Below are 27,322 nucleotides of genomic sequence, written 5' to 3' on the forward strand. Positions count from 1 at the left end.
TTCCTTCATTTATATTAATTAAAATCTCCATAAAACCCAGCTGACTTGGGTATCATATTTGGGAAAATTTTCCCATGGTGACCACTTATCTTTGATTTTTAATTCAAGACACTAAAATTATCTTTACAGTTTTGGCAATTCACAGTCTTGAAACCATATTTTTTTCGGTCACACTAGAGATGAGAGGTCCTAGGTTCAAATCTGGCCTCAAACATTTCCCAGCTATGTGACCCTGGGCAAGTCACTTAACCCCCATTGCCTAGCCCTTACCACTCTTCTACCTTGGAACCAACATACAGTATTAATTTCAAGACAAAAGGTGAGGGTTTAAAAAAAAAAGAAATCTCTTCAATACAGAAATGCTTGGGCATTAGATTAATGCTAAATCAAATAAAATTGTTCCTTAAAGATTTGAGCCTAAACCTAAGAGCAAGGTATTCGTATTCATATTTTCCCTCCAACATTATTGGCTGTAAGAAATGGTGAAAGAGTAGCATAGAACCCTGAGAAAAAATACCAAATGATATAGAGTGAAGTGAGGAGAAGCAAGAGAACAATTTAGACCATAGTATAACATTATAAAGACAAACAATTTTGAAAGAGTTCTGAAAAATAGTGAGGAAGCAGGGATGGGAGGGGAAAGAGAGTAAGGCAGGAGCAGAAAGACAAAGATAGACACACAGAGAAAGAGAAAGAGAGGAGTTTGAATATGGTTTCAAATATTTGCCACCTCTGTGACCCTAGAGAAGTTACTCTGACTCTCTCAACTTTAATTTCTTCATCTGTATAATGGGAACTATAACCCCTTGTCATTTTGTTACAGGGATAAAATAGGATTAAAGTGTTTGGGGAGTCACAAAATGCTATAGACATGCTAACTATTATTAGATACTTTTTGGAGGGCAGTTTGAAAAAAGTTACATAATAATTTTTAGAAATTATTTTCAAGATTGCTCCAACAATGTAAAACTATTATGAGGTCCTGTTTTTATTTTTCAAAATTACAAAAGTAGTTGCTTACAATGGAGAGTTTTCTAAAGGTAACTATTTTAATCATTGGATCCCCCCACCCACCAGATCATCAAATTTTCAGGCACCACAATCCCAATGTGAATTCAAAGAAAGATTAAAAAAAAACCTCTCCATCCCTTTAACCAAGCTTCCAGCCATCCAGTCAAAGTTTTAAATGCCTTTTGTTGTAGATTCCTTTGAGGACTATGATTTCCTTTCTTCCAACTTTACAGACCTTTCCTCTCCTCATGTTGCTCTGAAGTATTCCTGGGAGTACAAGGAGACTCTTCCTGGGTATTCCATAGTCCCAGAGTAAACATTTTTGAAATCCTATTCGATCCCTCTGGATTTTTCTCTCATTAACTATCAGCCTCTGACAAGTCCGTTTTACAGATAGTGTATTAACCTTGGCAGCAAAATCATGAAAAGCTGTATTGAAGTCATGAAGTGGAACATAGCTCACTGTAAATAATACATAAGGCTGAAGGAGAAAATGGGATTTGGGTGATTAATGATACAGCCTACATATAACCTTAAGATGCAGCAATCAGGGGTCTGCAACTACCATGGAGGTTCCTAAAATTCCTCTTCATCTAATGACTTCATTTTACATGTCCACAGAATAACATGCAGACAAAACCCCACAAACAAACCCCCAAAGTAGTTGATTATACTAACCTGATAGGAATTCTAGGATCATGAATAGCTCCACAGTGCAGCATGGCTGTAGTTCCCTTAATAACAGTTCTGTCCTCAGGAGGGAAGACAATAAAAGTCCGATCTAAAAAAACACAAGTAACAACTCAGACAAAATTATGAGCTTGAGAGTTTCTACCTTCAGAACCTAATGAGCTGGTTATCTGGCATAGATTTCTAAGTGCTGTCTTGTGTTTGCAAAAAAAAAAGGGGGGGGGGAGGCAAAAGAAAGATCTTGGAATGTTCCTGGAAAATGGAAAACAAGTCACAGAATTAAATCAAAGAAAGAATGTATTTTACAACTGCAAGAGACTGCTACCAATACAATAACATTAAAGTAAGTTGCATGCACAGGGCAAAAAAGGATAGATTATGACAAATTAATCTAGGCCTTTTATACATTAGTATATATGTGCCAAAGATCCTATACAAATATAATTGTGTATCTACACTGTCAAGTACAAGTCTATATATTTTATTGGACAAAGTGCTGGCTTTGGAGTCAGAAGACCCAGATTCAAATCCTACCTTTGGCATTTTCTGGCTGTGTGCCCCGGGGCAAGACATTTCACCCCATTAAATCTTAGTTTCTTCATCTTATGTAACTAAGAATGCTGAATTAGATGGCTTTCTGGTCCCTTCCAGTTCTAAATGTATGATTCAATGATATTGTATATTCTTGTCACTTTATATTTTCACTAGCAGGACACATTAGCTGGCCCATAACACCTATAGCTCATGTCAAATATATATGAGAATATAACGTAACTTTCTGAGATGAGTACAATGCTGAATCTCACAAAGAAAAATAAATAGTTCCAGTAAATCCCTTGATCAGTGGTTTATGAGAATTCCAACTTTATGGCTCCAATTGAAAAAAAAAATGTTTTTTAAGAGGGTAAGTGACTTGTTCAGGATTGTACAGATACTAATTGTGAGAGGCAGAGGCAGGACTTGACTTGGTCTTCTTGATTCCAAGGTCAGCTCTTTAGCCAATATGTCATAGTGCCTCTACAACTTAACTTTCATAAGTAATATAATGGGGACTAGAGATGAATATGTGGAATGACTATGGAAGAGAAGGAAGACTGCCTCTATTAGCATGAAGAATAAGCCAATTAAGCAGTAGGGAGGTCTCAGAGAGTAAGTTAGAATTTGATTCTGAAGAGATTTTAATTCACTCTCTACTTATATAATATTTTCAAAATGGAAAAGGAGAGTAGCAAACAAGCTTCATATAAAATGTAATGGCTTATTTTTAAGAGTGACCTCTAAATAAGCCACAAAGCAAATTAAACCAATATGAAATAAACCATAACTCAGCTTTCAAAAAGAAGGAGCTGAAAGGGATCTCAATGATAATCTGGTCCAACCTCCTCATTTTACAAGAGAGGAGATTGGCTCCAATAGATGAAGTAATTTCCCCAAGGTAAGCGGGGTAATATGTACCAGAAACTGGGATCCAGGTTCTTTAACTTGAAATCTACTCTTTTGCAAGTCAAGAAAATTAAAAGTTAAGTGAAAAGTATAGCTATTATTATAAAACCATTGTGGAGTGATTCATCTTCCATTTCCTTTTTTCTTTTTTCTTTTTAACTCATACCTTCTGTCTTAGTATCAATTCTAAAAAAGAAGAGAGGCAAGGGCAAGGCAACTGGAGCTAAGAGACTTGCCCAGGATCAGACAGCTAGGAAGTGTCTGAGGCCAGATTTGGACCCAGGTCCTTTTGACTCCAGGCCTAGAGCTCTATCCACTGAGTTTTATAGCTGCCCCTCTGTTTCCTATTAAAAAAAGGAATTTCTATAATAAATGTGCTTGGTCTTTAGGTCAGAATGAAGAATAGATAGTATGGATAAAATACTAAGTCTAAAGAATGAAACTATTTTGGGTTATATGCTCTTCTTATATCCCTGTTTTGTAGAATTCAAATTATTTTGAGCTTCCAAAGACAACAAGGACAGGCAAGGGCTGAAGTTGAGTGTTCTTATAATAATTACAGGGAGATGTTTTTTGGCTTAGAACCAAGAAAGAAGAATACCTTCGTTAATATTCTATATTCCAAAAGCATCTTACTTGATAATTAGTCAGTGTAATAGAGAATATTTTATAAGTATTTTAATTTTAATTTAGTTTTCTTAAGTGACTATTGCTGTAAGATTAAGCAACAAGTCACTATTCTGTGTTGCTGTGACAGTATAGATAATATTCCTTCTCAAGTCACTTTATTAAATTTATATATACGTATATGTAATATATATTCTATATATTATTTTAAAACTTGAAAAATCAAGGCTCAATAGGTTTTAATAAATTAGTTGTAATAATAACCATTTTCTTTTGATTAAATGAGAAAGGCCAAGGGCATAATAATATTTCCTAAGTAAAATATGACACCCTGATTAAACCGTGATTAATGGAAGAAAAGATTTCATATAAAGTGTTATCCATACTCCACACAGTCAGCATGGCGAATGCATTTAGAGATCCTTCAGAGTTGACTGCATAGCAGGTGTAGTTGCCAGCATCCTGGAGAAAGACTGGGGTTATCTGCAGGCCTCCAGACTCAAGAAGGATAAATCTAGGAATCTGAACAGAGCCACTGGCCAAAATCTGTTTCCCTGAAAAATGACAGAGAAAAGAATGAGAATAAGTCAGCCACTACACTTCTAAAATACAGTAACATTTATTATAACAAAATTCTTAGAGCTACCATGTCTCTTAAAAGAGATCTTTTCAAGCTGAAAAGATATCTAGATTTGGTGAATGGATGCTAGTTCTGCTCTAGGGTATATTTAAATGAACTGAGTCAGTCTCTCCTGATATAAAGTAAGTTAGACTCCCCTTTAAAAGCTATAGTAACTCTTTCCAGCCACTAAATACTTAATTTGGGAAATTAATAGATTATCCCAAATACTCTTCCTAAATGTAGGATTTACATGAAGTGATCAGTAAAAGTTGGATGACTTAATAAACATTAACAAGTGAAGAACCAATAGAATGCCTGCTCTTCCCTTTACTGTATACACATTTTTAAAAAAATCAGTAATCCTAACTTCTTTTTAAGTCTTTCTAAGATCTGTCCAAGATAAAACCTGTTCCTCATTTTCTATATTATTAAACATTTCTATATTATCAAAGTTTCCAAGCAATGTTCCCTCTAAAAGTGGAGTTTGAAAGAATTGATAACAGCTTCCAAAAGTATCTAAGTTATGCTCATACAAAGCTCAACAGACATAATTAATTTATCCATATTCATTTACTCAATTTCAATTTAACAAGCATTTATTGAGCACTAACTTGGTTAGGCAAATCAATGAATCAATCAAAAAAGATTTATTGATCAATTACAAGTAATTCATTGAATACAGAAGAAGTGGTCAATATTTTTATTTTCAAATTTCTGTTAAGTTGATAAGCAAATAACATAGGTATTACTTTATCACAAGGATCTTTACACTGAAGATTTAACACAATCTATAGGATCAAATAGTCTCTTTCACATATATATACTGTTTAGGAAAGAAATATTTTTAGTGAGACATCTGTGATTCCACTTATCATAGGAACCTTGCTTTCATAAGCTCTCTGCACTTATACAGATTTGCAACTTCTTTGTAATTTATGGTCTTAGAGAGTTGTTTGGGGGACTGAGAAATAAAGCAACTTCTTTCTATATAACCGACTTACATGACCTGAGATCAGTTCATCCAGAGATTAAGGCCATCCCTTTCTCTACTATGGTATAGTGCCTTTCCCCCTTTCTTTCTCTCTATCCTCCTCCTCCTCCTCTTCCCCCCAACTTAATTAACAAATAAACAAATTAATGTATTAGTAAATAGATATGACTAAACACAATATACTTCTCTCCCTTTCTCTTCATATATAAACATATATGTGGATTATGTATACATTTTTTCTTTATATGTATTTACACACATACATATAAGGGAATTTTAAACAGATGAGAAGAAAAAAGAGGTCCTTTGGCTTCATAGAATCATAAAATATCAGAGTTAGTAGGGGCTTTATATAAAGTATCTAGTTTTCTCTTCTTTCTTTTCTGAAAATACAGCATGACATAGTGGATAGAATGTGGGCTTGTGAATCAGGAAAGCCTGAGTTAAAATCCTTCCCATATCACATAGGTTCTCTGTGACCCTGGGCAAGTCATTTAACATGTCAATTTCTCAGGCTCTTTAGGACTTCAAGTTAGAGGAGTTTTAGATCAATACAAGTAGATCTAAATAAGACCCAACTTAGGTTCTCTGCTCTGTTGAAATCATAGTCAGATCCATTCCCATGCCATCATCTCTCCTCCCTACTCCCAACCCCCAAAATAGTTAAAACAAAACTCAAGAATCTGGCAGTGGATTGCCCAAGGTTACCTTCCATTAGCAATTCACTAAGAGTCACCTTGTGGGACAGCTAAGTGGATCATTAGATAGAGAGCCGGGCTTGGTGAAGGAAGGTCCTAGGTTCAAATCTGGCCTCATTAACTTCCCAGGCAAGTCACTTAACCTGATTTCCTAGCCTTTGTTATTCTTCTGTCTTAGAATTGATAATAAAACAAAGGTAAGGGTTAAAAAAAAAAGTGACCTTGTCCAAATTGTGAGGCATTTAGATGAAATAGAAACAGGGTCACTGAAGGGGACAGCCCATTTCTTAAAAGGTTTACAATCTAGAATGACCATATTTTTGTAGAATGGTTATAATATCTCAGTAGGGTCTAGTCTCAGGCCCCAAACAAATGCAAACACATACCTCTTCTCCAAGTGATAGCAGGTTTTGGAGCTCCTGAAACTTCACAGGTGAGCATTGCTGTCATGCCATCTGTAACAGTGGTATCCACTGGACGAAGAGTAAATGTTGGTGCAATATCTGAGGACAAAGGTGAAATCAAGGATCTTCTTTTAGTGCCACTCAAGCTACTCCCTTGGAGCATTTCATATAAATTTTTATAGAATGAATCCAAGACAGGTAGAACCATTAAAAAAAGGGGGTGGGGGAAGAAAATCTTTCAAGAGAGATTGTAACCTTTCTCCAAATTCATCTCTAAGGAATTACTCAACTTTATTTACTGTTTAAGTGAAAATCAAAATCTCAAGGCACTCATAGATATGTAAATGAGACAGTGTAGGAAGTATAAGAATAGTTTAAAATAAATGTGGAAGAGAAAAGGGAAAAAATTTATTTAGAAAAACTGAAAACATTACTTTATCTTTAAAAACTAAAGTCTAAAATTTTACTTTTAAAAATAAATGTGTCACTTGGACAAAATGAGATTCATAAAATATCAGAGATCACTTAGACCAACTCTTTGATTTTATTGATGAAGAAATCAAAGTCTAAAGAGATTTGACCCAAGATTACATGGCAAGCTTAATGGCAGAGCAGAGATTAGACCTTAGGACATTCTTTTCTCATTATAATAAGCTCTCATTTATATGACTCCTATTCAGATACTCATATAATAATAGGTAGCTGATGAAGTGGATAGTGAGCTGGACTTGGAATCACTAAGACTTCAGTTCAAATCTTATTTTATTCATTGTTTGAACTTGGACAATTTACTTAATCTTTCTTATCTTCAGTTTCCTCATTTGTAAAATGAGGATAATAATAGCTTCTTTTTCATGGGTTGTTGTAGGGATGAGATGAGATCACCTACATAAAGTACTTTGCAAGCACTATACAAATGCTAACTATTATTATTAGCCATTCTTATTATTTCACATAATCAGAATCATGACTTGGGAGAGAGACCAGACTTGTTTTTCTTAGTCTTGGAGGGCAGAAGTAGGAAGGATGGATAGGAGTTGTAAGGAGGCAATTTTTTTGCTTTATGTAAGCTTTCCTCTCCACCTCCTTCATATTCCAACTATCATTTGCTAGTAAGAGTCATAGAACAGCACAAATTCCAAAGACTTAGAACTACAAGTTAACCAAAGACCTAGCAGAAAAGTAAATAATAGGGAAACATAAGAGGCCTGTAGTTCAATATTAGCAAGGAAGAATAATGGAGAAGAGTGGTATATGAATTGTCAAAGATGTAATGGATGGTCAAGAGAGGAGGGGCTGTTCACATTGCAACACCAAGGGCTAACAAATGTATAGTCCTTGTCTGACACCAGTATCCATGGAATATTCAAAGACCCTGTAGGGCATTGGGGAGATTTATTTTTTTAGGTTTTATTATTTAATTTAATTTTTATTTTTTAGATAATATGTCAATACAATTTTAAATAAACATTTTCTGACATTTTGAGATATATGTTCTTTCTTTTTTCTCTTCCCTCCCTCTCCCCAAGATGGCAGGCAATGTGATATAGTTTGTACATTTGTTATCATACAATACATATTTCCATGTTCATCATATAAGATTCTTTATAGAAGATGTATAAAAGAACATGAACAGGAATAGCCCAAGATAAAAGGTATGGATGTGATGTAAATTGAAACATTGGAGGATATACCTACATCAAGGAGATCAAAGAACTGCTGAAGTATGAAACATATTTTTATAAGAAACAGAAAAATGACAAACGATTTGACAAAGGATACTTATACAAAAAGCAACTTTTTAGGATGTTACAGGTCTTTTACAGATTCAGTCAGTCCAATTCCTATACCTTCTCTATACATCATATCATGTGCAAATATTTTTACTTCTTCTATGGAAGTCAATCTTGGGAAGATATAGCAGCCTATTTATATTCATCACAGATTTCTCTTTATTGCCTTTTTGATCATTACCAAGCCTGATTCTTCAGAGTCTCTGGGATTCCATGATGTAAGGTCATAAAGTATACATTATATATGTTAAGAGATGGGTTTTGTATTAGATAGCTGGAGTTATAAGAAATACTGCCCAATTTCCCATATACCACCCAACTATCTTGAATTCCTCCTATTCAATGCTGAGATTAATTTATTCTCTGTCTACACTGCCTTCTAGTGACAAATATGCTGATAAACTAATTCACTGTAATGCCCAATCAGTTGCATGCTGTAATCTGAGTGATAGGCATTCTTTTTCCTTGATAGATTTTAAACTGATGTCTTTTGAGTGTTCATAGTTTGTTAAAGAGGTCATGTCAGCCTCTCATAGGGGTTCCTAGGGACTACATTATCTATTAGGTCTCCTCCCTCCCTAATCATGTCACAAATTCATTAATTTTTTTCACCAAGCATTTATTGCATGCCTCTCATCTGCCAGACACTGTGCTATATACTGGGAATATAAAGATTATGCCTTCAAGAAGCTTAAATTTTGTTAGCAAAGAACAACATGGGGTTATAGAATCAAAGACAGACCTAAAGCTAGTCCAACTCCATGATTTTATAGATGAGGAAACTGAACAACTTGGAGATTAAGAAAATTGCCCAAAGACACAGGTAATAATTATCAGAAACAGGATTTGAATGCAAGTCTTCTCCAGAACCACCATTTCTTCTAATTATACCATGCTGAATAGAGATAATTATAACATATATAAAAAGAATTTTCCTTTTCCTTTTTCTTTTAAACCCTTGTTTCTGTGTTAGCAACATTTCTAAGATAGAAGAACCATAAGGGCAAGGCAATTGGGATTAAGTGATTTGCCCAGAGTCACACGGCTTAAGAAGTGTCTGAGGCTAGATTTGAATCTAGGTGCTACCAACTCCAGATCTAGTGTTCTGTGTAACTGTGTAACCTAGCAGTCACCATAGAAAGTAAGTTTTGATAGGGGAAAACACAAGTTTAGGGGGTAAGGGAAGGTTTGGAGAGGAGAGGAGAGGAAGGAAATTAAGAAAGGCTTCCTGTATGAAATGAACCTTGAAGGAAGGTAGGGATTGTGCAAAGTGGAGGAGATAAGTCAACCTGGATGATCTATGCAAGTGAATGGAGATGGGTGATCTTTGAGAGCTAATCCAGCAGTCTCTCAGAGGGGAGGGTCCTTCTGTGTAAGTGTGATGATTTGGTTGAATAATGAATGAAAGGCACTGCATGCTCTATCCCACATCAGGCATCACACAGTGCTCTGCCAAGGCACAGGGGTTGGTTTATTTTATAGATTCAGTGAGTACATACATTCTTGGTGTAAACCTTAAAATTTCTTAGACTTAATAAATGTTGGAAATTTCACCATTGGGAAATTTCATACTTGAAAAATTTCCTATTGATAGTGGGAACTCTATTGGAATGTGAACCCCATTGGCATGGGAGGTTCCTCCTCCTCCCTTCTTAAGATTACTTTAGGACAGAAACCTTTTGCTGAACAACGGAAAGGGCTTTGACCTATGCTTAAGCATAGAACAGGAAGTTATTTGAGTCATGATTGATTTTAGAATTGATACAATAGAGATACTTGGAATGACAGAACCAGGTCTTGGAAAATACAATTTCCACCCCACTCAGTCCTAACAGGATTTAGGAAGTGCTGCAGCAGGGATCAAAATTTAATTATTTGAGAATATGACCTTCAACAGACATGTGCAAAGCCACAGACATCTGGGCGGTCCTGGGTTAAGGTAGAGCCACCATTGGCACAGGGAAGACATGGACAGTGATTGGTAGATGTGAGAACTGAGGGGAGGGAACTTGGATGGTTTCCTTAAAGATAGAAGGGTCTGAGGACTGAGGGTGTGGTTGGTTGGAGAGGTTTTTGCTCTGAGAGGTGGTGCTTTGAGAAGTTTGCTCTGAAGGAAGCTGGAGGTGGAGGCCCCTGAGACTGTTTCTCCATTTTGGTCACGTGAGTGATAGGGACTGATCTCTTTTCTTTGCCTCAGCTATCTAAGGGCTTGGGCCTTTTGGCCCAGCCTAAACAGCAGGGGTATTTAAGCCCTATTCCCTTCTCTCCCCTTTACTCTCTCTCTCTCTCTCTCTCTCTCTCTCTCTCTCTCTCTCTCTCTCTCTCTAATACCTTCCTTCCTCCTGTTTGTAATTAAACTCCATAAAAGGTTGACTGCTGACTTGAGTTTTCATTTAGGAATTATATAGCTGAATTCCTTGGCAACCTTAAATTAATATATATCAGTCTTTTAAAGTGATTTCCTTGTCACATTGGCACACAATCATTTTCAATATACATGTTTCCATAGAACCTAACAACAAACACGAAGCCTAAGGAGATAATCAATGAAATATTGCTGCTACAACAGAGATGGAGATAAATGACATGGATAGGATGATTTGGAGGTGAGTCCCATTTGACCTAAGGCATGACTAGTTAGGAGAATCATTGTTACTTTTGGTCAGCTTTCACAATCAATCACAATTACTTAGGAGATGGGTAACAAAACATTTAGTAGCTAGGTACAGGGTTAGAGGATAATTTCATTACAAACCAGATTTGGGGTTTTCCTCAATTTGCAAGTTCTATTTTTCTTGTGTTATTTTAAAGCACCTGACAATGTTGCCTGGTTTCTGTCCACAAACAGATTCAGTGGAATGTGTAAACCTCACTTTATCCCCATTTTTCCAATCCCCCCATTTCCTTTCCCAATAAATATTACAAAAGTGATTGTTCTTGGCTTACCTGGCTTGTAATGGGAGTTAATGTAACTCTGTGGAAAGGGAAAGGAGGGGGGTAATGGGTAATGATCTTTAGGTTTTAATTTTGTCAATGTAATCTTTTAGGGCAATAATCTGGGGGGATGAAAGTGGGATGTATGTGTATTAAGCCTATAAGTATTTGCTCCCATATTATTTCTCCTGTAGTGGGGAAAGAACAATAATCATAATAATTCCATTAGAAAGAGAAGTCACAGTGGCGGGGTGGGGGGGGTTCCGTGGATGCCTTATTGTTCCAGAAAGTTGCTTTGCAACTCTGGAACTCACATGTGACCATGTCAGACAGCATGGGCTTGATGGCTTCCCACAGGAGATGAAATGTCATTTATATTCATATCCAAATATGACATCAATTTCTTAGTAGCAAGGGCATTTTTCCTCACTGTGGGTAGGCTGGTTCAGTTGGAATGGAGAATAATATATAATAAATCTGGAAAGGTTGACTAAAATCATTAGACTAGCCTGGAGGATTTTAAATGCCAAACAGGGGAATTTGCATTTTATTTTAGAGGCATCTGGTAGCCACTAGAACTTCTTGAGGCAAAAAAAGACTGGATTGGGCCTGTGCTTTAGGAATATCAATTGAGTAGCTATGTGGAGAACAGATAAGAGATAAGAAACACTGGAGGCATGAAGACTAATTAGGAGACTACTGCAATAGTCTAAGTGAGAGGTAATAAGGATCTGTGTTCATAGTCAAGACCCTAAGGCACTGGAGGAACTTTAATATTTTTTTAATCATCTAAGAATGATTAAATTCAATAAGATCATAATGAATGTTATGGTTATTTTGTTATAATTTAAGAATTTGAAAATTGGTAATCCATTAAAAATATTAGAAAAAAACTCACAACTTTTTTTTTTTTGAAAGAGTTGAAGAACTAGTTTTCATTTATGTATCTTGAGATCACTGGAGTACAGGATTTTTGTGGAAAGGGAATCATATTGAAAGAGGAGCTAGGGAGGAATTGAATTAATAGTAGAATCATAGGATCATAAATGTAGACTTGGATGAGCCCTTAGAGATCATCTATTCCAATCCCTTCCTTTTGTTAATGAGGAACTAAGATCCTAAGAGGGTCTCTGATTTGTCTGAAGTCGTAAGTATTTGAAGTGGGATTTAAATCTAGGAGTCTTCCAGTTCCTAGTTTGAGTATTTTATCCAACAAGTCAAATGCCTGTTGCTGTTGACTTTGGCTGCCTTTCTCACTAGGGTTGGGGCAATCACTGGGTGTATGGCCAGAAAACACCTTAAGAGATTTTAATGGGAATGTTCAAGATCTACAGGTAAATCATACCAGACACCCAGCAAACATGTTATGGACAGTGACTTGGTTAAAGAAAACATTAAAGAATTTGTAACATTCCATTCTATTCACACTTGATAAATGGAAGACATATTATATTTATTTTAAGACTTTTACTGAGAAGTTTCATTTTCTCCTTCAAATTCTACTTTATTTTTATTGCAGTAAGGTAGACTGTGAGGCAGCTAAGAAAGAAGAGTCTAAGTGGAGAAAGAGGAGGAGCAATGGGTTCCTGGGGATGGTCTTTTAACCTCCCAAAACCTCATTTTCTTTCATTGTAACAAGATAAAGGGAACATCACGTACTTCACAAGGGGGATGTAAAGCATTTTGTAAACTGGAGAGTTTTATGTAAGTGTAAGCTAAACTATAAGGAAGATATAAATGTCAGCTAATAGATACAGCATCATTTCTTGGTCTTGAATACATTTTTCCCCCTAACAATTTGTATGCCCTGCTTTAAGAAAATCTAACATGCAAAATATCTGAATTTAGAAAAAAAAAGTAAATTAGGAAGAGATTACTTGCTTCATGAATATTACTGTTTTAGAGATTCACTGGAGGTTACAGCATCCTTGGTCAGGGGATAGAAGGGAATTCAGAGACCATCTAGTTCAAGTCTTTCATTTTGCAAATGAAGAAACTGAGGCCCAGGGAGGCTAAGTGATTTGTCCAAGGTCATAGAGGTTGTAAGACTCACAGACTTAATTTTAGTAATACTTTATTTTTTCCTAATGTAGAAGAAATTTTTAACATTCATTTTTCTCACATTTTGAGTTCCAAATTTTCTTTCTCTCACCTCTCCCCTTCCTGAAATAGTAAGTAATTTGATATATGTGCTATCATGTAAAACATATTTCCATGTTCATTACAAGCCTAATTTTAAATGACTTCATTTACAAAGATTCATTTTAACCCAAGTTTCTAATAATCCATTTACTGCTTAAATGTAAGTACCTAGATTAGTATCTCATCTTCCAAACTGCAGCCCCCCCAAAAAAAAATTGACCTTTGGTTATCTTGATGGCTTTTAGTTTGCCCAAATTTACGGTAACCATTTGGTCAACAAACCTTTATTAAGGGTCTAATATGTGCCAAGCACTGCGCTAAGCACTAGAGATATATAAAAGAGGCAAAAACCATTCCCTGCCCTCAAGGAATTCATAGTCTAATGGGAAGTAATACGTATTCTGGTTTATTTGATATAAAAGCCCTGAAATTCACAACTTCAAGTATTTTTGAACTCTCTCAAATAGTATTCTGACTGAGGACATAATCAGCCAAGCATTTTGTCTCATGGGGCAAGAGCAAAAGGTATTATTCAATAATTACCAAGTTCCACTTCATTTTAGAAGAAAAATTTTAATATCATGAGAGATAAAGATAAACCCTTATGCTTTTTTCAAAGAAAATGTACCAAGGCATTTCAGTTCATATGATCATAAAAGAAATTCACAAAAGAACTATAATTGTTCAATAAAACTAAACTAGGGAATGGATATAAAAGAAGGAAAGAAGATCAAGAGACAAAGAATAAGACAGATATTTATTCATTATTAGGCCTTCATTTCTTTCTAGGAAGACATTGAGGGTTTTTTTTTTCCTTTCCCTTTTAAAAAGCTATTCACAGTGTGGTCAGTGCTGGAAAACCAGAGAACAGATAATGCCAATCTAAATTTATGCTACCAGTGTATCTTCTCAATCTCCTGCAAAGCTATAATGAATATATGGATGTTCAGCTGTCACATACTAAAGTGACATGAGTCTAAAAGGGCACTTCACTATCATTTGGTATTACTGACATCCTGTACTTACTGGTTACATCCAGGTAGGTGTGTGTCTCTATTTCTCCCCCTTCGTTTCTTGCAAAGCACTGAAAGATACCAGAGTCATCAGGATGAAGCTTCTGGATTCGTAGACCTCCACTCACTAGCACTTTGTAACGAGAATTTCGGAGCTTGCTGATAGGGACGGAGTCCTTATACCATTCAAGATTAGGGACAGGGACTCCTGCATATGGAAGAAAGAATGTTTTAAAAAAAGTTTTTGTTACCAATAATTTTTTTTAAAAAGGTCTTTGTAAACCAGTAGAAAGAAAGAAGCCACATTTCTGATCACATACAACTATTTCTTGATAAACTGGACTAGTAGAGGAGAGTAGTAGCTCTGATAATCCTAAATTCAGATACTTATTCAATAGTTCATTAAATTCAGTCCAATGCCCTTTTTCAACTTTATTTTTACAAATTGGGACACCTAAGGCCAAGGAATGGGCACATAGAGAGCGAGAGTCTGAAGTAGAATCTGAAGGGTTTTCTGATTCCACATTCAGCACTCCTCTTATACCACAAGTGAGCATAGTTGAGGAAGGATTTTGAATTTCAATGTTCATGTGAAAGCATTTTTCAGCATCACTTACTTATGATATTGGAGCAGGGTGTGGGGAAATGAAGCATGGGGGTATAGGAATGTTTGTGTGTCTACATAGATATAGGTGCACTGTGTATATGTGTGCATGTATGCCATCATATGCACCATTGTGTGCATAGGCCCCATGCAGGTTTCGTGTGTGTATTGCCACACATGTACTTGTGTGTACATGTATAAAAGCATGCATTTTTGTGTGCATTGTATATATACACACATTTCCTAGGTATCTATCTACCCATCTATATATGTATGTGTCTACACATCTATCCACCCACTCACCTCTCATTATCCATCCATTCATCCATCTTCCTTCATTTTTCTAGCTGTCTTTCATTCCATTTATTTATCTGTTCATTTGTCTGTCTTTATCCATATTTTCATCTATCTGTCTGTCTAAATCTATCTATGTATATACGCATATATATATACATGTATACACACGTAAATCAGCTAGATAGTTCATTGGATAGAGCATTGGGCCTGAAGTCAGGAAGACCCAAGTTCAAATTTGACTTTAAACACTTAATAAATAGTTGTGTAACTTTGGGCAAGTTACTTAATCTCTCTTTGTTTTAATTAATCCATGAGAATGAAATGATGAATCATTCTAGAATCTTTGCCAAGAAAACTCCATGGACAGAATTGGTGCATGGGATCATGAAGAATCAGACATATCTTAACAATGTATGTGTATATGTAAGTATACATGCATATATACACATGCCTGGGCATCTGTTTAAATGACTGTATAAATTTACATGTATGTATATTCATGTGTATGTATGCACAGGTTGTATATATGTATGTGAGGCATAAATGTGCACATGGGTATATTGAGCCCATGACAGGACTATTTAAATATCTAGATACAGTATTAATACCAAGATCTTTGTCTCTTTGTATTTTTTAAAAATAGGAGTAGAAATAATTTTTACAGACAAAGCCACTTGAAACCTCTAGATATCATGTTCTTCTTATTACTATTATTGGTATTGACCTATGATTTTACCAGTGGAGGAAACTCCTGGTGTGGAAGTTCCCACCTTAGATGCAGATTCAAGTTGCCAGAGCCCTAGAGAAGGTAAGGATTTGCCAAAGGTCATCATGTAGAGAAAGGGTAGCACAAGTAGCACTCTGACCCAGGTCTCTCCTACCCTACGGCTAAACCTTTAGTCCTTCCTGCATGTTACTTTTCTCATAAGAGTTACTCATCAAGTTCAGAATATTTTCTTTAATAAACAGTGTCTCTGAATATTTCAAGATAATGGGTTGTCGGATCCTTTGCTTTGCTTTAATTATGTTTCTTGTCACTTTTCATTAGATTAGGAAATTTAAAAAAAAACACATGTATTTCGAAGGTAAACATGCAACCAATTCATGTAAAACCCTCTAATAGGAATTACATCATGTAGCTTTCACAAAGAATAACCACTTCCCATGCTACTGTAGTTACACTGTCAAAATTAAAAGAAAGCAATAAATTATATGATAGCAATAGACTGTAGAAAGGCTGGCTTTAAGTATGCTTATAAGTATATACCTCCTAGGAGTTTATTCTAAAGAAATGATGCAAAAACAGCATATGCTTTGGTCGAGAGGATAACTTAAGAAAGCCATTTATTTGGAGATAACTATTAAAACATTGAATGACTGCACCATTTCTACATTAGGCAATTTAAACTTTTGAATAGAAATCTTATCCTCCAAAATATCCCTTAGTATTACAAATTCTCCTTTCAAAATTATGAATATATTAAATTTTTTTTATATTCTCAGAATCACTGAGTTTTGTCGGTTTTAAAAAGGTGGCATTTGCCCAAGAAAAAAGAACAAAATAAACCAATAAGGGAAATGATTCCCTTTTTAGTACTCATATTCCCTCTCCTAGCAACCATATACATATTATTTTACTAGAGGTAAACAGATATCAAGTAGAGGTTGAAGCATTCATCTTTTTAAGGAGTTCCAAAGAACCTGAGATAATGTAGACCAACATTTCTCATTTTGACAATGAAGAAACTGAAGCTCAGACAGTTTATGACTTGCCTGATGACATACAACTTGTGACTTGACACAGCCAGACCCAGAACTCATTTAGAGTACTTTCTACTAGAAGATGTTTGAGTTAGCAAGGAGAATGGGGTACTAGACTGAAATTTATGGCTAGATGTCATGGTGTATACTTATAATTCCAGATACTAGAGTAGGTTGAGGCTGAAAGCTGCTTGGAGATAGGTTGATGATGATGATAAATAAACATTTATTAAGCTCCTGCTATGTGTCAGGTACTGTGCTAAGCACTGTAGATGCAAAGAAAGGCAAAAGACACACCAATCCTTTCTCTCAAGGATCTCAGTGTCTGATGAGGTAAACAACAAGTTAATTACAGTATAAATTGGAGATAATCAACCAAGGAAGGGCAATAGAATTTTTTTTTTTAATTTAACATGTGGGTTTTGTTTTGTTTTTTGTTTTTTTGTTTTTTTTTTGCTGGAGGATCAATCAATGGTTTTATTTTATTTTATTTTTTAATTTTATTTAATTAGTCAATTTAGAACATTATTCCTTGGTTACAAGAATCATATTCTTTCCCTCCCTCCCCCACCCTTTCCCATAGCTGATGCGCAATTCCAATGGGTTTTACATATGTCCTTGATCAAAACCTATTTCCATGTTGTTGATGTTTGTACTAGGGTAATCCTTTAAAGTCTATATCCCCAATCATATCCCCTTGACCCATGTAATTAAGCAGTTGTTTTTCTTCTGTGATTCTACTCCCATAGTTTTTCCTCTGAATGTGGATAGTTTTCTTTCTCATAAATCCCTCGGGGTTGTTCAGGATCATTGCATTACCACTAATGGAGAAGTCTATTACATTCGATTGTACCACAGTGTATCAGTCTCTGTGTACAATGTTCTCCTGGTTCTGATCCTTTCTCTCTGCAGAAATTCCTGGAGGTTGTTCCAGTCTCCATGGAATTCCTCCACTTCATTATTCCTTTGAGCACAATAATATTCCATCACCAACATATACCACAATTTGTTCAGTCATTCCCCAATTGAAGGGCATCCCCTCATTTTCCAATTTTTTGCCACCTCAAATAGTGCAGAATATTCTTCTACAAGTCTTTTTCCTCATTATCTCTTTGGGGAACCACATATGGGTTTTTAAAATTACATTAATAGATATTTATAGATTTTATATAATCCTCCTTTCTGTTCTTTATATTTTTGAAATGTTTGTGTTGGCTGATTGTAAAATTCACAACAATAAAAAAGAAGAAAGAACAAAAAGTACTATTGCCAAGTACTCTATTTTTGCTTGGTTTAACCAGCCTATAGTCCAGGGAAAATTCAGAACACAGAATGTTACAGATGGAAAGGACCTTTGGGACTGTCTATTTTAACTCCTCCATTTTATAGAAGAAAATAAGTTTCAGAGAAGCTGTAGTTTAGAAGATCCATTTTATGCTTGCATTGCACTATAACTACATTATCTGATCCTCACAATAAGCTTGTGCGTGAGGTTTATTAATTATCATACCCATTTTTACACATGAGGAAATTGAAAGCAATAGAATTAAGGGAGATCTGAAAAGGTCCTGAAGAAGATGGAATTTTATCTGGGATTTGGAGGAAGCTAGGGAAGAGAGGAGATGGAGAAGAGAAGGGAAAGCATTCCAGGCCTGGGGGACAGTCACTGAATATTTCACTGAAAATTTCAATCAGGTGGAAAGTCTTATGTGAAGAACAGCAAAGAGGCTAATGAAGCTAGACGATAGGAGGCATGGAGGAAAGGAAAACGTTAAGACGAATGGAAAGGCAGAAAAGGATGGGGTTATAGAGAGGCTTCATTGCCAACAGAGGATTTTATTTCTAATCCCATAGGAAAAGGGGAGCCTCTGTACTTTGTTGAGTAAGTATGTGATGTGGTAATATTTGGGTGAAGTAGTGATGACTGGGAGTTGGCACTAAGTTGAGCATTTATATGGTGGGCAAGTCCCCAGGAGCAGGAGACTGGCAGATTGCCCAAGGTGGGGGACAAAACAGTTAAGGTAAAAAATGAAGCAGGGTCAAGGCTCCTATGCTGATAAAAGTGTATAACTAGACTGCATGATAGCACACGTATAGCCTATATCAGATTACTTGCTATGTTGGGGAGGGGAGAGGGGAAGGAGGGAGAGAATTTGCATTCCAAAATGTCAGGAAACTGTTTCTACAGATAGTTGGAAAAAATTTAAAGTAAAATATTATTAAGGGGGGAAAAGCATGTAACCAGGCCTGTGCATAATTCCTGTTCTTCAAGCATGGGAAAAATGAAGAGACAGACAAAAAGACAGAAACAGAGAGATGGCGATGGAGGAGAGGAGAAGAGGAGAGAGAGGAGAAAGAGGACAGAGAAAGAAATGAGAGAAGAGAGGGAGAGGGATGAAGTATGCCACTTCATTTCTGCCACACTCAGTCTTTCACATAGAAGCTGGTATTTTGGCTAAGGGTAATGAGTGCTACTGCCTGATTTTCCAACCATTTTAGAGAACATGGCTGAAATTTGGGGCAGAGTGAACACCCTTTGACAAAGAACTTTATTAGGGTTTTGTGAATTCATATCAAATGTAAGAAGAACCATTTTGGGTTGACAAAGCATTTATGAATCAAGGCTATTAATAGAAACTCTTATGGGCATCAGATGCTATTATCCAAAGCACCTAAGAGGACATTACGGAAAAAAATTGTCACATGCTGGTCTCTACATTATTCACAAAAGAAATAATGTTACTCATCATCATCAGAAAAGGTTTATTATCTGGGAGGATAACACCTGTGTATTACAAATATCAAAATATTCATCTGTGCTCTTAAAATTACAAAGTTAAATTTATCCAGCTAAAGTGGAATATATTTTTCATGGAAGTGAGTACTAGATCTATATTTATGGGGTTTTTCCCACCAGAATTTATAGTGAAGTACCCATTAATGAAATATTCCATAAAAGTTTTACCTAGCACATTTGAGGAAAACAATAGGAGAAATGCTAATGTCCAGATGTTGTCCAGCATGATGTATTGTTAGGGAGTAGACATAACATAAATAACATGCATATATAGAACTAGTGTAAATGCTAATGTTGTGAATTCTCACTGTGATTGTAATTCATCTGTCAAAAATCCCCTTGGGCAAATATGAATTATCACTAAGTAATGAAAAAGAGCTTGACATAGAACTGAATAGTTCTCCTTATGCAGACAAGGCAGAAAAGTGGTAAGATTTCCTGTTAAAACAATAAAAAATCCATTTTCCTACAGCTTGCATTTGGCAAACAGCCCCTACCATCCCATTAATTGAAATTTACTATTTTGCCCCAAGCCTTTTATGTTAGGGGTCATCTTTTTGTAGAATCATAGAACTGGAAGGGACTAAAAGAGGATATATAATCAAGCCCTCTGACATTATGAAGGACTATACTTAAACCATTCAAGAGTGATGACTGTTTAGTAGATTCTTCAATGCTCCAGGGATAAGGATATCTTTATTTCCTTTCTGTTTCAAGGGTCTAATCACCTAGTTCACATCCAACTTTGGTGACTCTACTCTTCCCAAATTTGAATTTATTTTGAGGTATAATGAAAAAGCAGCTGGATTTGGAATTGGAGGGCTTGAGGTCTTTTTCTCACTCAGTCAAGTTACTTTTCTGAATTTCCATTTCTTTGCCTTTAAAATGAGAGGACTGGATTAGAAAAGTGGTGTCAAACTCAATGGGGCACTAGCATGTACATAGGGATCCTTGTGGGCCAATGTTGACTAAAAACAACATATTAACATTATCTATGTTCTACTGCATTTTTATTTATTTGTTAAATATTTCCCAATTACATTTTAATTTGGTTTTGGCCACATTCAGGAGTTGTATGGGCAGAGATGATACATGTTTGATATCTCTGGGCTAAACGACCTTTAGGGACCCCCTTCTAGCACAAAATATAGTCAAATTTTCATGCCACAGGTGACCCTATGCTTTGCTCAATAAGTGGTATAGAATTTGGGTAGGAAAAGGGTAGGAAAATGAAATAAAAGCCTGTTTTTATGAGTGTAGTTCCACAATAGAGAAGAATTCCTAGCATACATTAAAGTTGGGCAGGACCTTATAAATTATTTAGTGCAATACTTTCATTTTAAAGAAATGGAAACTGAGGTCCATAGAGATGAAATGGCTTTCCAAATTGGGTTACACAAAAGTTAGTGGTAGAGCTAAAACAAGAATCTAAGCAAAGGATCCTTCTACTACATCATTATCATTCATCAAATCATGTCCCAACTGTCTACAATGGTACATTTCTCTGTGTACTGGGACTTTGAACATGCCCAGATCACCTAAGATGGAGACACCTAAGTGGAAGATACCAGGGCCTTGCTTCCAGGAGACGACATTCTGGGTTCCCCTACCAAATGGTTTGGAACAGCCTTTTCTATTGGCTACATGGCTGAAACTGGCTGACTCTTTCAAACCCTCACAGAGACAGGCTCTCTCCCTCTTTCCAGCAGAATCTAGGTAGTGAAGGTCTTGGTTGCCCACCATGCACTAAGCTGGGTAGGGGGAAGGACCACCTCTTTCCTTTTCCCTGTAGGACCACCATCAAATGACCTGGGGTTTGGGTCTGTTTCCTTTGTCCTTTTCAGTTCTAGAAACAAACAATGGAGTCCCTAGACTGAGAAGCTTGAGTCATGTGAACCTTGGAGTGAGGATTTCAGGTGGGATATTGCTACCAGATGGGATGCCCTCACAAGCCAAGATGCTTGAACATAGACTCAGGGAGTGCTGGTCTTGGAACTTGGTGGAGCTATGCTAAGAAGGAACTCAGTGAAGTTGTGAGCCTCATCCCCTCTCTCTCCCCAAAGACCACAGTGCTCTTAGGGGTAATATGCCTCTCACAGCCCAGATGTTGAGGGAAGGCATTCATTTATATGTCTACTCTTGCTATGCCATTGTAAAAGCAAATCTGAAATTTTAGTGATTAAATGGAACTGTGATAGCGGAAATCCCTAAAATCCGGGGAACACAATCAGGGAAGACTTGAGTCAGTGGTGAAACTAGATATCCTCAAAACCTTCTCAGTGTGTCAGAAAAGTTTAGGGCAGTGGTTCTCAACCTTTCTAATGTCGTGACCCTGCAATACAGTTCCTCATGTTGCGGTGACCCAAAACCAAAAAATTATTTTGGTGGCTACTTCAAAACTGTAATTTTGCTACAGTTATGATTCAGAATGATATGCATTATGTATTCTCATTGCTACAAATTGAGAGGTTGAGAACCGCTGGCTTAGGGGAAGGGTGAAAAGAATACCTGGCCTTTAGGCACTTGGAGCCAGTATGAGCACAGTTACATGTGGAAAGGTTTTGACACTGCTATTATCTTGTCCTCAATGCTAGAATTATAAGGTTATAATGTTGAAAATCTTAACAACTCCCCGTTTCATCCATACCTACAAGTTCCAGTCTTTATCCATCTTAGGCTAGTAGCGAGAGGCTAGGAACTGGGCTCCTGACAAGCATAAAGTAAATATCAATTAAAGGTTTCAGAGTATAAGATAATTATCCATTAAAGCAATGATTGTGAAGGAATAGAAAGTGAGACTGGCCCATTGGATAATGAATATTACAATATCAATAGCAAAGTACATTACTAAAAGCTGTTGCTATTTAGCCTGTGACAAAGCAAAATAAACAATTAAATATTTTCCCAAAAAGAATGCTAACGATTAAAGGTCAAAACTCTACTTGGCAAGGGAAGACACAATAAACATACCATTTATCTTTGTTATACTGGTTTAATAAACTCTGAAACTTACCCATTGCTTGACACGTGATATCCACTGTTTTTTCCACTTGGGCTAGAATTCTGTTCTCAGGTTCAGCAGTAAAATAGGGTGGCTCTTTAAAAAAGAAAGAAAAAAACATTACCAAAGAGGTAGAGAGTCATTTCCATACAGTAGACAAAGGAAAGGGGTGGCTTCAGATTCAGAAAAATCTGAGGTCAAATTCGGTTTATGGTATATACTAACTGTATGACCTTGGCCTTGCTTAACCTCTCCAAAATTACAAATTGTATAGTGGATTGCTATCTAGTTGGCAAATAGTTGGTGCAGTGAATAGAACTTGAACTTAATCTAATATACTTACTAGCTATGTGCTCCTGGGCAAGTGACAACCTCTCTTGGCCTATTTCCTCAATGTAAAGTGGATAGAGCACCAGGTCTGGAGTGAGAGGTCTTGGGTTCAAATATGGCCTCAAATACTTCCTAGCTTTGTGACCCTGGGCAAGTCACTGAACCCTCTTTGCCTAGTCTATCAAAAGACATGTTACTAAGACAGAAAATAAGGTTGTTGTTTGTTTTTTAAGTAAAATGAGGATAATAACAGCACTTACCCCCTAGGGTTTCTGTGAGGATCAAATGAGATATCTGAAAAGCACTTACCACCATGACTGGTACATAGTAGGTGCTAGATGTTAGCTGAGGTTACTATTATTATCTACATTTTGGAGAGCTCCTCACCTAAAATTTTCTATTCAGATTAAATCGTAGAACCAGTACTAAAAAAAACCTTAGCATGAGTTTTAAAAACAAAACAAAACAGGTAAAAAATTATAATTGTACCCTTAGTTACTATCATTGCTACAAACTGGGAATTTGGAGAGGGTGGTCAATGGCAATTTCTACCCAAGATTTCTGCCAGCAAATTACTAGTCATTGCGGAGGCTACTTTTGAGTTTATGAGCTTGAATCATGGAATATCTTAATTCACAGTTTAGAAGGACTCTCCCAAGAGGTTCATAAAGGTTTATATTTACAAGCACAGTATTTTATAGGATAGTTTGCTTCCGTATCTAAGCTAAACACCGCCTCATGAAGCATGTCAAATGAAGTGCCATAGTACATCCCTGGGCCTATAGCAGAGGAGAAGTACAGCATATTAAAACATTTAAATGCCTTAGCAATTCAATTCTTCAAAACATATTTAATACTTGAATACAACTCAAAAGAGTGACAAACAAACCCTCTCCTCCACCTCGTGAACAGCCAAATACATGCCTGGGAGGACAGACATGCCCAGGATTAAGAAGGCAGACTTTGTGGAACTCTACCTGGGAAGCCCAGATGGCTGCGGCCATATAGCCAGGTGGCGGAGCGGGTGCCCGTCTCTGTTTAGGCTGCCCAGCCAGTTGATGCCCTGATGCCTGCCTGGGCCAAACTGTTCTCTGTTAGAAAAAAGAAGCTTCGCAAGGGGAATGCGGCCTTATCAGACAATCTAGGCATAGCTCGGGCGAGAGGAATTGGATTGAGACTGATTTGTAAAGATTGGATTTTCTGAAATGCAATGAAAATGCCACTCTCTGGATCGAGAAACTTCAGTGGCTTTATACTGCCTGGCTTCAGTATGGAATCTCCTATCAGGGACTTAGAATTTGGCTCCAGTCTATTTTTTCAGCCTGATTTTGCACGACCCTCTCCATAATATCTACATGGCTGCCATGCTGGCCTACTTGTTGCTCATCTCCTCACATGATATTCCATCTCTCTTCGTGCCATGATTTTGCACAAGCTGCTTTCACTGTCACTCCCTCCTACTCCCCCCCTCATGTTTTTGAACAGACTGCCTCCCCCTCATTTTTCTTCTTTCTCCTCTGTCCACCTCAACCTCTATTTGTAATGTTCTTCTTCCTCTCAGAATCGCCTATGTGAGGCCTTTACTGATACCCTGCAGGAAGGCAGGAATCATTGTGCTAAGTACTGGAGGCTGAGGGGAAAGGGGGAAAGGAGGCCAAAGGCAGCTCCTTTCCTCAAAGAACTTACAATCTATAAGCAAACAAATATGTCCAAGCAGAATACATGGGAAATAACAGTTGTAAGCCCTGAATGTTACTTCAAAAATTTTGTATGTACTTTTCTCTGTATACATGTTATTCCACAATAGAATGAAAATATCTCAGGGGCAGAACTGCTTTTTTCTTTTTCTTTTTTCCCTTTTTTGGTCTTTTTATCCCCAGAATTTAAAAGAGTCCCTTTCACATAGTAGGCACTTCATGAATAGTGATTGAAACAAAAGAAATGACTCAAAAAAGCATGAACCTCTGCAGCAAAATAAATAAATAAAAATAGATAAATAAATGTTTTATTAAACATGGAATTTCAGAGGAAAATAAATTGCCACATTAGTCCCAGTTTATTCAGCAGAAACACAACAGTGGCATGACCAGTTTCCCCAGGTGTTAAGGTTGTAGTGATTTCATTATCATGATAACAAAAAGCTGTCGAATTCAGTTTCTATGTGATAATTAATTTCTGGGCACTGTCTTCCAAAGCAGTTTATTTTCATTGTAATTTTGTTGAATGCAGATAATATAACTTGGCAGGCTGTCTGTGTATCCTTAAAACAAGAACTTAGAGAAAAGACAGAAACAAATACTGAACATCTGAAAGAAAGAAAAGAAGAAAGAACCTAAAGGTTTTTATCTAGAGGCAAAATTAGTGATAGTCTTTTACAATTATCTGGGTAATTCAAGGATAACAAATTTGCCTGAATTATCCACCCTGGTTGTCTCACTGGCCCCAAATTCATTAGTTAAATGTATAATTCTCCATTTAGCTTTGCTGCATAGAACTAGCCTAAAGAAATAATGGAAAATATGAGTTTCTGGCTGGCTCCAGCTAATCCTCATTGCATACTCATAATTTTGCCATTTGGACATGCCTCCACAATCAATAATAATGATATGAACATTATTTATATTCTAACTATACAACAGCTGTATCCCACTGAGGTCCTTTTACATAGGTCATGCTCCTAGAGTCATTATGAATGTAATCAGTCAATAACCATGACCACAATTCATTTAAAGGGAAGGCAAAGTAAAATACACACCAAGGTAAAAATCAACAAACTGCCTATGGTTTAGCACATTTTAATAATAGCAATGTACATTGATTTCTTGAAACCTAAATAATGACTAGGCAACAGATAATAAGATATCTACTGATTACTTTTAGGCAACTACATATAGTCTATCATATAGGCTTATTCAGGGCTTCTTCTGAGAGAGAAGTAACTGGTAACAGAGACTGTGTTGTTATTTACCTCTATTTTTCCCCTAAAAGACTGGGCCTCCCTTTCTTGTTTACTGGAGATTCCTAGTTGGCTGAGTCAACCAAACTTCAGAATTCCTGAGCCCAAGGGATCTGCCAGCCTTCTCCTTGTTAGGTGTGTTCATGAACCTTTGGGACATATGCCTAAAGGGGCTGCTTCCCCCCCTCCCCCACCATGCTGGAGGACATTTCTGCAATCCCCCACCTCTCTGCCCAACAGCCTAACAGGAGTGCTTCCTCCCTCCCTTGTCTACAGCATGAAGGTGTGGTTTGGGCACTCAGTCTCTAAAAAGTTTGCCATCACTGCTCTCTAGCAGGTGGGATTAATGGTGTGGTCACCTTGACTGACCCATTATTCACTCTTTTTGTTTTTTTAAAACCCTTGCCTCCTGTTGGGGTAGTAATTCTAAGACAGAAGAATGGTAAGTGACTTGCCTAGGTTCATATAGTCAGAAAGTGTCTGAAACCAGATTTGAACCCAGGTTCTCTAAACTCCAGGCCTGGTGCTCTATCCATTGTGCTATGTAGCTGCCCTGCTATTCACTGTTATAAATGGTTAGACCTTTCCATAGTTGTCTGAAGAGTAAAACAAAAGGGATGGCTTAGAGCAAGACTTGATCAAGTGTGAGGGTGAGTGCAAGTGTGTGTGTGATGGACCCAGTGGTTTGCTAGAACTAAATCATAGTAGGAGAGATCTGATTGTCAAATTTTCACTGTGAGCATTTATCCCACAGAAATTTGTAAACATTACAAATCTGGACTTGATTCTTTATTTTGTTGTATTTATCTAGCCTTAAGAAAGTGATAAAGAAAATGTTAATAATGCAGTACAACCTGCAACAAAATTGCTTGTCTTCCCAAAAATGGGGAGCAGAGGGAGGAAGGGGGAAAATTTGAAACTCAAATTTTTTAAAAACCAACTGTTAAAAATTGCTATTACATGTAATTGAAAAAAATCAAATGTTTTAAATAAATATTAAATTTTTAAAAAATAAAATAAGAACAGGAGGAAAAAAGTATCATGCATACATTTTGTTCCCAGAAAGCCAGTTGTTAAATATTTAATAGAAACATTTTGCATGATCCCTTTAGCAAACCTGAGAACAATGTCTTTAAATGCATTGAATAAAATATAAAGGATTATAAAGGAAGCCTGTTTTTTTTTAATAAACTACTTTCTAAAAAACA

At 36.5% G+C, this 27,322-nt stretch overlaps 1 protein-coding gene across 1 annotated transcript in view; it reads right to left on the bottom strand.

Annotated features, from left to right (window-relative positions):
- Window positions 1-27,322, bottom strand: part of SDK1 (sidekick cell adhesion molecule 1) — a 1,320,044-nt gene that overhangs the window by 381,695 nt on the left and 911,027 nt on the right. The window contains 5 exon segments of the mRNA XM_007498416.3: window positions 1,690-1,792; window positions 4,158-4,325; window positions 6,469-6,585; window positions 14,382-14,576; window positions 22,841-22,924. Of these exon segments, the coding sequence (XP_007498478.2) occupies window positions 1,690-1,792; window positions 4,158-4,325; window positions 6,469-6,585; window positions 14,382-14,576; window positions 22,841-22,924 (667 nt within the window).

This window comes from Monodelphis domestica, chromosome 7 (genome assembly GCF_027887165.1).
Source record: "Monodelphis domestica isolate mMonDom1 chromosome 7, mMonDom1.pri, whole genome shotgun sequence".
Classification (NCBI taxonomy): domain Eukaryota; kingdom Metazoa; phylum Chordata; class Mammalia; order Didelphimorphia; family Didelphidae; genus Monodelphis; species Monodelphis domestica.